General features: G+C 47.0%; 1 protein-coding gene across 1 annotated transcript; it reads left to right on the forward strand.

Annotated features, from left to right (window-relative positions):
• Positions 1 to 1,825: 1,825 nt before the first annotated feature.
• Positions 1,826 to 10,401, forward strand: LOC133409450 (glutamate dehydrogenase, mitochondrial-like). The gene is made up of 13 exons (XM_061689452.1): positions 1,826 to 2,319; positions 3,120 to 3,200; positions 3,277 to 3,332; positions 3,604 to 3,667; positions 4,542 to 4,636; positions 4,712 to 4,891; positions 7,383 to 7,520; positions 7,597 to 7,734; positions 7,888 to 7,968; positions 8,037 to 8,160; positions 9,394 to 9,485; positions 9,798 to 9,860; positions 9,940 to 10,401. The coding sequence occupies exons 1-13, from the start codon at positions 1,908 to 1,910 to the stop codon at positions 10,057 to 10,059; spliced, it is 1,644 nt and encodes a 547-aa protein (XP_061545436.1). The 5' UTR covers positions 1,826 to 1,907; the 3' UTR covers positions 10,060 to 10,401.
• Positions 10,402 to 12,675: the final 2,274 nt, after the last annotated feature.

Here is a 12,675-nt window from a genome sequence, read left to right on the forward strand (position 1 = left end):
AAATAAAAGCCAGGTGACAATGAAATATCGGTCGAATGAGGAAAAAGCGGCAAGTTGGCCCACTCGTATGTCAAGGCGCCGCTGTACGCGCTTCACCGGTGCGGCCGGCTTCGCATTGGCGGCGGCCGTGAAAGCTGACGCGCTACCTACCGTCTTTGATTGGCCATTACACGTGCGACGTTGCGACGCCGTTCGGCGGCAATTCAAATGTTGTGTTTGTGTCTTCGTGTCTGCTCTGTCTCCGGCCTCACCGGCTGCGGCGACGAGGCGGCCTTCCCGCCAGGTGAGCTCCAGTCGTCGCCGGCGCGGGGGCCGCGCCCTCCGCGTGCCGCCGTCATCGGGCGAGGACCGCGGCGCCCCCAGGAACGCGTGGATCTTCGGCCGCTCGCACATGCTGACAGAGGAAGGAGCGACTTATTGACCTCAATCGCACCATACGCGTCAAATCCAGGAGTGCACGTAGACAGCGATGAACAGGTATTATGAGCAGTTTAGAACAATCATCAAAAAGCAAACTTTTTGTGTTCAAGGGCAACTTTCGCAGCTTTTTTATGACTTTTTAGAAGTCTGGTCCATTTGAATTGAAAATAATAATACTCATGTTTCCATTTGATCTACAATTAATTGAATTGCAATTCACTTTTATTCAAATAAATCAACTAACCAATGATTTCAGGATCAATGAATAATAACTGACTAAATACCTTTTAATGACATAATTTGGGGAAAAGTAGCTAAATGAACACCAAATATTACAGGACCGTTAATCATGTAAATACTCGGTGGGCCCTTTTTTAATTTAATTTCGAAGCTAATGATTATCAAGACTGCGCACACTTGTAAGAGTTCGGGATCAATCAGGGCACATACCTACATTGACTGTCACCGTTACTGCTAAGCGAGGCGAGTAAGTTAAACGACAGACTTGGGTAGCTATGTTCGTATCATGCCAGGGAAGAAGCGCTCACTCTACGAGCGACGTTCTCCGTGGCGCAATTTGAGTCGAGAGGGAACGAACGGCAGTTTTGCGTGCTTATCACTCGTATACATGACTACCGATGACGTAAAGCACGCGTCCTATTTTCATCGACGGTGCAAATCTTGGACAACATTTTCAAACGCCCCTCAAAAACCTCTACGATAATAATGGGCCGGATCATTCATCAAACCCATGAAAGAATGTGTAATTATAAATGTTTCTCTGCTCCTGCCAAATGAGATGTCAATTGGTCGATTGGCATACTTGTTGGGAGCCAGCGCCGGCCGTAATGGCTCCTATTTTCCGTGGCTAATTTCATGAATTGCCTCAACTACAAATGCTTCTTACCTGTGACATAATTATTCTGCTACGTATTTTAACAACTCATGAGGTGCTAGGCCATTCTCTCTGATCTTAACTCGTTTTGTTTTTTTCCTGTTTTGAGTGCAACATTTTCCAATTTATCTTTAGAATTATGAAATTTCTAAAAAAATCATCAGTGTTATGAGCGTTTGCTTTCTGTGTTTAGCAAGCTTTCCATTTCTAAATCCTATAAACAAATCCCGAACCTACGTGAGTTAGGTGTCCCAGAAACGTAAAGTTACAATTGGAGCTAAGCTAGGCTCACATCTAAGCTAAATACAGTACAGCACTTGGTTGTAGTAGTTGACCGGGCGGAGTTAGCTCACGCTCCAGCGGCTACACGGGGTTGGAGGAGCCGATGGTTAACTGTAGGCTAGGCTAGGCTAGGCTAGGCTAGGCTAACGAGGTCCTCCAGATGTTGTCGTCGTCCAGGTGAAGTCGTCGAACAGGAAAAGCAACAAGAGGAAGAGGAGGAGTTTTTTTTTGGACACGCTCCCACTTCCGCGTTGACTTTTTCCAACTTTGTTTCGTCCGTTGTCTTTGCGCCAACAACATCTTGGTAAATATGTACCGGAACCTGGTGGGGCTGCTCGGACGGGGGGCGACGGGCTGCCGACCGGGCGCCGCCGTCGACTTTCTGTCGCTGCCGCCGGCGGCGGCGGCGTCGTCCCCGTCTTCGCTGCGGCGGCACCGCGGCTACTCGCGGCAGGCCGTCGACGACCCCAACTTCTTCGCCATGGTGGAGGGCTTCTTCGAGCGCGGCGCCGCCATCGTGGAGAACAAGCTGGTGGACGAGCTGAAGACGCGAGAGAGCCCCGAGAACAAGAGGAAGCGCGTCCGCGGGATCCTGAGGATCATCAAGCCGTGCAACCACGTCCTCAGCGTCAGCTTCCCCATCAAGAGGGACAGCGGCGAGTGGGAGGTCGTCGAGGGCTACCGAGCGCAGCACAGCCAGCACAGGACGCCCTGCAAGGGAGGTCAGACCGCACGGGGGTCGGGGTCGGGGGGTTCTCCTCCGTGGCTCTGTCGGAATTGTGGGAGTGAAGGGATGAGCTCCTCCCACGTCAGGAATGTTCCAGTCAAAGCAATCGAGGGCTGCGACTATCAAGTAGGATAGGAAGATAGGAACCGATTTTATTGGGTTTTCATGACTGTTTAGTCACTGATTCTTGCTGGTGTAGTTTGATCATGAAACAAAAGCAAATAAACCCCAAGTGAGGGCGACTCACTTGGGGCGGATGTTCACTTCCGAGGCTGTAAATAAGGGCTCTTTTCGGAATTGAGCAACCACGCCGATTTCAAATGACCCTGCAATTCATATCATTCAAACTGCCCCTGAAAGCTGGGAAACTCATAAATATAGCTATGATCGTAAACGGACTCTTATTTTTCAACACATTACGATTCAGTTCTCGGTTTGGTCTGTAACAAAGAAAATAGAACAGAAAATGACTGTCGAGAGGCTGAAATCAGAGGATTCGGACAACTTTAAGGTTAAACGATTCACCGACGATCAAAATAGTTGTCGATTCATTTGATAATCGATTAGTTGTACATAAAAGAAACGAAGCAATCATAATAAACAAGCAAAGTGGTTAACGGGGGGTTAGAGGCTTGTTGCGAGAGGTATGTTAACTGTCGTTTGTTTGTTTGAATGATTGCGGCGAGTCAGAGGCACGGATATTCCCGATGACCCGCAGCGATCGTACGCTCGGCCGACGGGAAGCGGAACATCCAACAGAAGCGGAACATCCAACAGTTGTCGTTTGTGTTTCAGGGATCCGTTACAGCACGGACGTGTCAGTCGACGAGGTCAAAGCGTTGGCGTCGCTGATGACCTACAAATGCGCCGTCGTTGGTCAGTCCAAACAACGAGAGCACACTTCAATGCGTTCGCGATAAGCATTTGTTTCTTTCGTGCGGACGTGTTGCAGATGTTCCCTTTGGTGGAGCCAAGGCGGGAGTCAAGATCAATCCCAAGAAATATTCCGTAAGTCGACGATTACGTCCTTCGTCTTTTGTTTTTTCCCTCATTTTTCTCTTGCGCCTTTCCCTAGCTTGTGCCATTTTTCTCGTACACCCGCCGCATGTTCGGCCTGATGACCTGCAATCGCTCGAATTGCTCGTCGCTCAAAGTGATGACAAAGACTCGTTGCTCCGCTTGTCTGTTTGTATCTCCTCGCCGGACGTACTGGATGGACACGTGGCGAGATACTGTTGCCGATTGTCGTGAGGGAACCCAATGAGTTGTGTGTTTCCAGGACCACGAGTTGGAGAAGATCACCAGGAGGTTCACCGTGGAGCTCGCCAAGAAAGGTTTCATTGGTGAGTGAAAAATAAAAAGCAAGTAGAAAAGAACACATTCTGTCCCATTTACGCAATGTCCCCGAACACGCCTCGGGCACTCATGCGGCTGCCATGTGCGTGCCTCGTTTCATTCCGAAGGGCCAAGTAGGAAATGTAGCGGGTGTACAATCTTGTCATCTTTTGAGCATGTCCAAACAGGTCGCTCGGCATATTGCAGTTCATTCACGCTGCGTTGCGCCGTGACTATTGCGCACGCGTACGTCGCGATGACGATGCTCAGACTAAATATTGTGCGGCCCTAAATCGGGATAATGTTAGACATGCGACAGTTCTGACACTCCCAAATTCCTACATATTAATTTATATCTCGGAAATAACAGAATTGATTTGGCCATCTGCTATTGCGTGAATGCAAAACGGCTGCCACATCCTGGCTCTTCAGCTCACCGATCCCTCTGGTGTATTGCGACAACACCGTGAGGTCCTGGCGGCTTGAGTGACATTTGTAAAAAAAATAAAAATAAAAAAGGGGGAGAACTCTTTGGGCACAAAGATGCATTTGTGTTAGTTATCGTGGAAAAGATCAATTCAGCAATCGGAGAACTGTACATCCAATATATCATAAAAATGCCTTTTAGAATCTTCAGAAAACAGTTAGCAAATCATGAAACTTCATTTTGGACACGTAACAGGAGAGAGATTTTGGCTTTCAAAGTTAGAATTGTTTTCTTCTTTTGATGGATAACAACTGCCAACAATTCAAATATGCACATCAGGCCAATTGCCAATTGCGTGGGACGTCTTTGGCGTTATTGATCAAATGATAGGAAAATGAACCAAATGTGCGGGAGATAGACGGATGCGGCAAATGTATCCATTTTGCCTCGCGCAGGACCCGGCATCGACGTTCCCGCTCCGGACATGGGCACCGGGGAGCGAGAGATGTCCTGGATCGCCGACACCTTCGCCACCACCATGGGGTACAACGTGAGTTTTTCCCACGCCACGCTTTCGACGTGCGCGCCGCCTGCCGGCCACTGAGTTCGTCCGCCGCCGCCGCAGGACATCAACGCTCACGCCTGCGTGACCGGGAAGCCCATCAGCCAGGGGGGCATCCACGGGCGCATCTCGGCCACCGGGAGAGGAGTCTTCCACGGCGTCGAGAACTTCGTCAACGAGGCGGCCTACATGAGCAAGCTGGGAATGTGTCCCGGCTTCCGGGACAAGACCTTCGTCATTCAGGTAGCGCGCGGCGCAGGGCCACACCGGTCGGCCACATTAGCCATCCATTTTTTTTTATCAAATCAATTTTAGAAGTGCAACTATTAATAGATGAATTGACAAAATAATTAACAACTATTTGAATATTCCATTCATCGTTTAGTGACTTTGTTCAACTTAAAATGGTCCAAATCCTTGGAATTTCAGTCGTCCATGACAGCAGACTGATTAGCGTTGTGTTTTTTCAAAATAAAACATTTGCACACGCCTGCTTTTACTTTGGAAATTTTCTGACGGAGGTTATGTGCCAAACCAAGAACTGAATCGTCATCCATTTATTTTTGTGCATTTTCTGCACTGTCAATTTGAAATGTCCTGTTTTTGAATAAAGGGATAGAAATCAAGTTATTTTGAATCTGATTCATCGAAAACATAATTGACAGATGAATTGATCTTTAAAATAATCTATTTGCCAAGTGCCCCCCCCACTGATATGCACTGCTTATACTAATAACATGGCTGTGAACAGAGAGAAGCTTGTTTGCAAAAGCACAGTCAGTGTCGCAAAGTTCGTGACCTCGTCACCCTATTTAGCGATTCTTTTTTTTTTCCCCTCACTACTCCAGCGACTTTAATTCCCGCTAAAGAACAGACAACACGAGTGGAATCCTTTTCCTTTCCATCTTTATTTCTATATATTTTTCTTCCTTTTAGTTTTTCAATGTTTTGAAGCTGTCTTTTATTTTTGTCTTTAGTTTAAATGTTTTTTTTAATCATGTAAAGCACATTGCGTTGTGTCCGAAATATACTCACACACAGACACACACAGCGGCCCCTCGATAAAATAGATCCCAATATAACGGATATCAGATAAGACGGACCATCGGGACTGAACAATGTGTCCAAAAACCGTTTCCATTTGTCACTTAAACTGCTGTTGACAAAGTCTGTTAGTTTCCCAATTAGCCGCAGTTTTTTACTGGCAGGGAATGAGACGGATGTATTTCCTGGTCACAAATATGCAATATGACTACATCCAATTCCAAACGATTGCTTCCTGTGCCTCCGTGGCGGCCATGTTGAATGTGGGCCACTCATGTGGCGGCTATGCTGATGATGGTTCTATCTCTTGTCTATTGTGGATAGCTCTATGCACAATAGATGCGCTCGCATGCAGAGAGAGCTAACTCTGCGGGATACAAAACAAGTCTCTGGAATCTGGAACGTGCTCTTTTTGGTAAAGTAACATTTTCCATCAAGCCGTCCACCTTTGGCACCGGCTTTGGAACTAGGAAGCACAGTAATTCATAACGGCTCATGAAACCGACTCGTCTATGATGAATTGTCTATGATGAATACGGTATGTCAACAATGTCACCGTGACCAAACATGGCTAAGTTTGGATAAAATGCGAAACTTTCAAAGATTGTCAAGCTTTTTTTTTTTTGTTTGTTTTACATACATATTTATTGACAATAACTTTGTACTGTACTGGGCATTTACAGCCAAGAAAACAACTCCAAACAAAGTTTTGTACTGTACAGTAATCAATCGGCTACATCTTCTGGCCCAATAGGGGCACCTCGACCAGAGGCCTCAGAGCTTGAAGGTTTTACGCAGGATCTTTAGCTGTTCCCAGTATTGCGCTCTTCTGGACGGAGATGTCGGCTGTTGTTCCCGGTATCTGCTGAAGCCATCCTCCCAGCTCGGGGGTTACTATTGCCTTCACCATCCACATTTTCTTTAGTTCTTCCTTCAGTCCTTGATATTTCTCCAGCTTTTGGTGTTCCTTTTTTCGGATGTTGCCATCACTCGGGATTGCTACTTTTATCACGACTGCTGTCTTCCGATGTTTATCCACCACCGCTACGTCAGGCAGGTCGGCCACTACTAATTTGTCAGTCCGGATCCGGAAGTCCCACAGAATCAGAGTCAGAGTTGACGCTGCCGCCGAGCCGCTCTCTCGCCGTGTGCGCTTTCTGCACAATAGACGACAGATAAAACCATCACGGCACGGCCGCCACGTCGGTGCCCCGCGTTCAACATGGCAGACGCGTCATTTGGAATTGGATCTCGTCATATTGTATCTGTGACCCACAAATGCGTCAGTCCCATTCTCTGCAACGGCAACTAACAGACTTTGTCAACGGCATTTTAAGTGATGAATGGAAACTACTTTTGGACACATTGTTGAGTCCTGACGGTCCGTTTTAGCCGATGATATACGTTATATCGGGGTCCATTTGATCAAAGTTCCACTGTGTGTTTGTGTATATATACATATATTCATATACACGTACATACTGTACAAACGTACATGCGCTATTCGCTTTGCTTTAAGTTTATTTAGATCCCGAGTATACAATGCATTTTTGCTTTAAAAGTTGGGGGGTTTAGTTCCCCTTTAAAATGGATTTTATTTTTGTTAAATAAAAAACTATTTGCGGCCATTCTTCCATCTTCACAGCAGTCTAGCAAACTTTAGCCCGAACAAGCTGTATTTGTGCTTCAGGGTTTTGGCAACGTGGGTCTTCACTCCATGAGATACCTTCACCGCTTCGGAGCAAAATGCATCGGAGTGGGCGAAATCGACGGAAGCATCTGGAACCCGGAAGGCATTGACCCCAAACAACTGGAGGACTACAAACTGGTGCGCCTCGTAGGTTTCCCCATTGAAAGCTTGGGCCCGTTGAAGTCGTGACAAAAGCGTGCGCGCGTGTCTCCAGGCCAACGGGACCATCGTGGGCTTCCCAGAGTCTTCGCCATACGACGGGAGCATCCTGGAGGCCGGCTGCGACATCCTCGTTCCCGCCGCCGGAGAGAAGCAGCTCACCAAAACAAACGCGCACAACGTCAAGGCCAAGGTCACGCACACGCAGTCATTATTACGCAGCCTCGTTCTTCCATTCTTTCATTCTTTGGGGGGCGGTGTGCCCTCGTGTGTGTGTCTGTGCGCGTGTGATTAGCGTGTACAGTCAAGCTTGAACACGCTGGTGTCGTCCACGTTGTTTGCGCAGATCATCGCGGAGGGCGCCAACGGTCCGACCACACCCGAGGCCGACCGCATCTTCCTGGACAGAAACATCCTGGTCATTCCAGTGAGACTCCACCCACTCCCCAATTGCCGCGCTAACTGTTGCCACGCTAACCATCGCCCCCTACGTAGGACCTGTACCTGAACGCGGGCGGCGTCACCGTGTCCTACTTCGAGTGGCTGAAGAACCTCAATCACGTCAGTTACGGCCGCCTGACCTTCAAGTACGAGCGAGACTCCAACTACCACCTGCTGAGTGAGTACGAAGAAGTGCGCGAGGAAGTCTAGAAGGCCCTTGCTCACACGCCGCAGACCAAACGGCACCACGAAAACCCCGCAGAAGTCCAACTTTGTCAGCTGGACCCTCGTTGTTTGTTGGAGACGTTTTCACTTTGAATCCAAAAGGCTTCTTCACTTAGCTTGTGTGTGGTGTGTCCCCCCCTGTTTGGCGTTGTTGTTGCCAGGCGTGACTGGCGAATTACCATTTTTGCATAGTGACCGGTCGTTCACCCTTTAGGACTGATTTAACCTTTATTTATCCAGTGAAGGCAATGTGGATTGTGCGCAACCTACTACGACATTCAGCAAAATGGCTAAAAGCAAATTGGGTGAATGGCAAATGGGACTGCGACAAAGCACCTGCGGGATGTCTTATGTACCACAAGATGGCGCCACAGAGCCACCAAAGATGACAATAGGTTCGTTTGTGTGTGTGTGTGTGTATATATATATATCGTGTCGTATTTGTGTAAATAAATGATATACATGTATTTAACATTTGTCCAAAGACACCAGCCATGAAGAAAACACAATTTTAGCATTAGCGTAGCATACACGGGTCGTGGGCTCACCTGGTTTCCGGGCTTGGTCACGTGACGTTCCGCATGTAGCGGATTGAGAGCAGATTCTCATTTGTAATGGCGTCCTGGCTGGCGACCAGTCAGACATCCATCCATTCTCTGTAGCGCTTGTCCTCCGAATGGGACGCTTTAGGGCGTGCCGGCGCCTATCCCAGCCGCTCCCTGAACGGGTCGCCAGTCAATCGCAGGGCACACATAAACAAACGACCTCTCACACTCACGGACAATGTATTTGTCTTCAAAGAACCTAGCGTTTCCATAGTATCTTCATCATAACAATCCGTTGTTGTTAGCAGACGATAAGTCAAAACGTAGATTGCTTCTTTCACACGAAGCGGTCCTCTCTGCCTGCAATTTGGACATTGTTTTCCTCCAAGGAATGCGGCTTCTTCTTTTTGAGATGGAAATGACCTGCTGACTTTTTGGGCTCCGGCAAAAAGCTTCTTCAGTTTGCGTAGCGGTTGCTCGGTCACTCCGTTTTCGGGGTCACTGCACTCCGCCGCACCCGACCGACCTCGGGGGACACCCCCACCCAAAAGGTGGAACTGAAAAAGCCTTTTTGATTCCAGGTCAAACGACCGACAATCTACGCCGACATAAAAACAGACAAAAACTGTTTTCCTCCCCAGTGTCCGTCCAGGAGAGTCTCGAGAGGAAGTTTGGCAAGCACGGCGGCGCAATTCCCATCGTTCCAACCTCGGAGTTCCAGGCACGCATCGCTGTGAGTACTTGAATGTGCCTTCCTCGGTCGCGTTCACGAAATAGGTGGAGACAAATGCAGACGTGCGTACCTAGACGCTGCATTGAGCCCCCCCACCCCCAAAATGTGTCACTTTCTTTCTGTTATTTTTGAATCAAATCCACTCTTAACACACCTCAGACCACGGGATCATCTCCTAAGACATAAGATAGTCTGGCGTTTGACGTCCTTGGTCGGGAGGGGGCAAATCGGGACAAAACAGCCCGATTGTCTTGATTTGTGTACCGGGCCTCACTCTGAAAAGTGTAAGGTAATACCTGCGCTGTGCTTCAGGGGGCGTCAGAGAAGGACATCGTCCACTCGGGCCTGGCCTTCACCATGGAGCGCTCGGCCAGGGTAAAGCCTGCTCACTTCCTGCCATTTAACCTTTGACCTCACAACGCTTACGCTTTTGACTTCTCGTCGTCTTCGGCAGCAAATCATGCGCACGGCCAACCGGTTCCAGCTGGGTTTGGACCTCCGCACCGCCGCTTACGTCAACGCCATCGAGAAAGTCTTCCAAGTGTACGCGGAGGCCGGACTCATCTTCACGTAGCTGTCAATCACGCGCTCTGTTTTGCGTGGGCGGTGAAAACGCCGTCAGCCTTAAAAGACAAGTTTTTCGGCAAAGGGAAAAAGCCAAACTCTTGACTTATTTCTGTTACGATGTTGATTAGCCATATGATGTTTATTTAGATGATTATTGTCATTGGATGTCCAAAGTGCTCATGCACATCAGCTTTGGTGTAATAACTGGATGACTTCCCTGTAAATACATTTTTGTTTTTGAAGGAGCTTTTGAACACGGTGGTCACACGACGTTCATACAAATGCTCATCGGCGTGTTTTTCATGTGATTGACAGAATTAAAGACTGACACGTGTGTATTGTCTGTTGACATGCGCTGGCTTTTATGATGGGAGTCACCTGCTAGCATGTCAGCATTTTCTCATTTTCAAGCGCAGGGAGGATTTCCAAATGTTGCTCAGCGCATCTCGATTCAGCTTGCTGGAGGCTAGCATAACGACCGGCAGCACCGTAGCAACAGTCATTGGAAACGGGACTCCGTTTTGTCGAGGCCCAAGTTTCAAATAGCAGCGAATGCGCTAAATGTTCCCCAAATGCGCCTTTGACAAATTGCCCCGGGAATGTTGCTTTTGTTCCTTTTATGATTTGTGTCTTGTATTTCTTCATTGCTAAAACTTTGGATTGTCAGGTGACTTTGGAGCTGACTAGGGGTGTCCTAACTAAGGTTCAGGGGCCACTTGCAGCCCATTTTCTTAGTAGCCCACGTCATATACAAAAAATAACATTTGACACGGCCTGCAACACTATTTGATGTGTTTGTCTAAAAGTGGAGGGGTTGCAACGCACCTGACGTGTAAAACAACTACTATTAATACATTGGTTTTATATAGTTTTGCCAAGATATGCAAAGAAACCATTAAAAACGACAGTAGTGACAAACATGTATCTTGATAATGTGTCTAAAGATAATCAGTTTGAGAAGCAAAAATGTTTTCCTGAACTTTTGGTCTGAATTTGTGAACGTAACACAATGATTCATTACGATCCTCAAGTAAACACTGCTTTTGAAGATTGGTTGCAAATTACAGTTGGTGAAATATTTTGCTTCTGAATATAGAGATCTGCTCCGAGCGGAGGCGGATCTATTCTCGGGGAATACCGGGCTGCAGGCCACACCGAAAAATCATGTAAAATCCCAAAACATGCAAAAAGAAAAGTTGGGGTGTAGCAGTTTCTCAACGTAACGTTAACATAATTGCTTGATGGATTGTTTGTCGTGTTTCATAAAGTTGGAAGAATGCCAAAGTGGACTTTTGCATCCTTGGATTTTTCTGTATGCGGCCCCCCCTCGGGGGAAAACGTTTGGACACCCCTGTAAGTAGTAGGCAAGCCAAATTGATTTATATAGCACATTTCATAAACAAGCTAACTCAATGTGCTTTACATGATGAAAAGCAAAGAGACGTTTAAAACAAAAGTACAAAAAATAAAATAAAAGACACCTTAAAAATGTCATGCAGTGCAAGAGAACTCATTGGAATCAGTGGAAAAACTCAAATGTTCAATCGGAGAGGGGGAAAAAAGCATTTTAAAACAATGACACTTGGGGCTGACGTCACTTCTGTTGGCAACCTTCTCCATTTGTGTGCAGCGTAGCGGCCAAATGCTCCTCCACCAAGTTTGCTTTGGACTCTGTGCTCCACTATTTGACCCGAGTCTGTCGATCTCAGCGCCCTACTGGCTTTGTATTCCGTTGACATTTCTTTCATGCATTCAGAAATGAAACCATTTGGTAATATATAGACCAATAGCAGAACTTTCAAGTCAATTCTACAGCTGACTGGGAGCCAGTGTAGAGACTTTAGAATGGGAGTAATATGCTCTGACCTCTTTGTTCTGGTCAGAACCCGAGCTGCAGCTGTTTAATGTTCTTTTGGGGGAGTCCAGTCAGAAGAACATTACAATAGTCAAGTCTACTTGAGATAAAAGCATGGATGAGCTTCTCCTGGTCTGCTTGGCACATGCAGACCTTCACTCGGGATATGTTCTTCAGATGGTAAAAGGCAGTTTTAGTCATTGTTAACTGTTGAAACTTGGGTTAGAATCTATCAATGCACCAAGGTTCCGGACTTGGTCTTTGGTTTTTAAAGAGAGTGACTCCAGGTATTTACTAACAGCAATCCTCTTTTCTTTATGGCCCAAAAAAATAATCTCAGTTTTGTTGTGATTTAGTTCGCTTTAGTTTAGTCCTTCCCACGTTTCCAACCTATGATCTACTGTATCAAATGCTGCACTGAGATACTTTTTTTACTATGCGATAAATGTTGCCCACTCGATATCCATTGCAGCCTGGTCCATCGATCCCCCCCATCTGCAGCCCTTTGAGACTCTTTTGTGATTAAGGGCTGACTTGACAACACAAGCACTGACACGTTTCCTGTGGTCAAGCTTCTATCATGTAGCACTTTGATAAGAGCAGATTCTGTACTGTGAGAGTTCGGAAACCTGATTGAAATTTGTCATAAGGTCAATTCATGTTCAAGGAAGCGCAGAGTTGATTAAAAGCCACTTTCCCGACAATCTTGCCTTATGACTATGAAGGGACTTTTGAGATGGGCCGAAAGCTTGCTAATAGGGAAGCACC

Source organism: Phycodurus eques, chromosome 11 (genome assembly GCF_024500275.1).
Source record: "Phycodurus eques isolate BA_2022a chromosome 11, UOR_Pequ_1.1, whole genome shotgun sequence".
Classification (NCBI taxonomy): domain Eukaryota; kingdom Metazoa; phylum Chordata; class Actinopteri; order Syngnathiformes; family Syngnathidae; genus Phycodurus; species Phycodurus eques.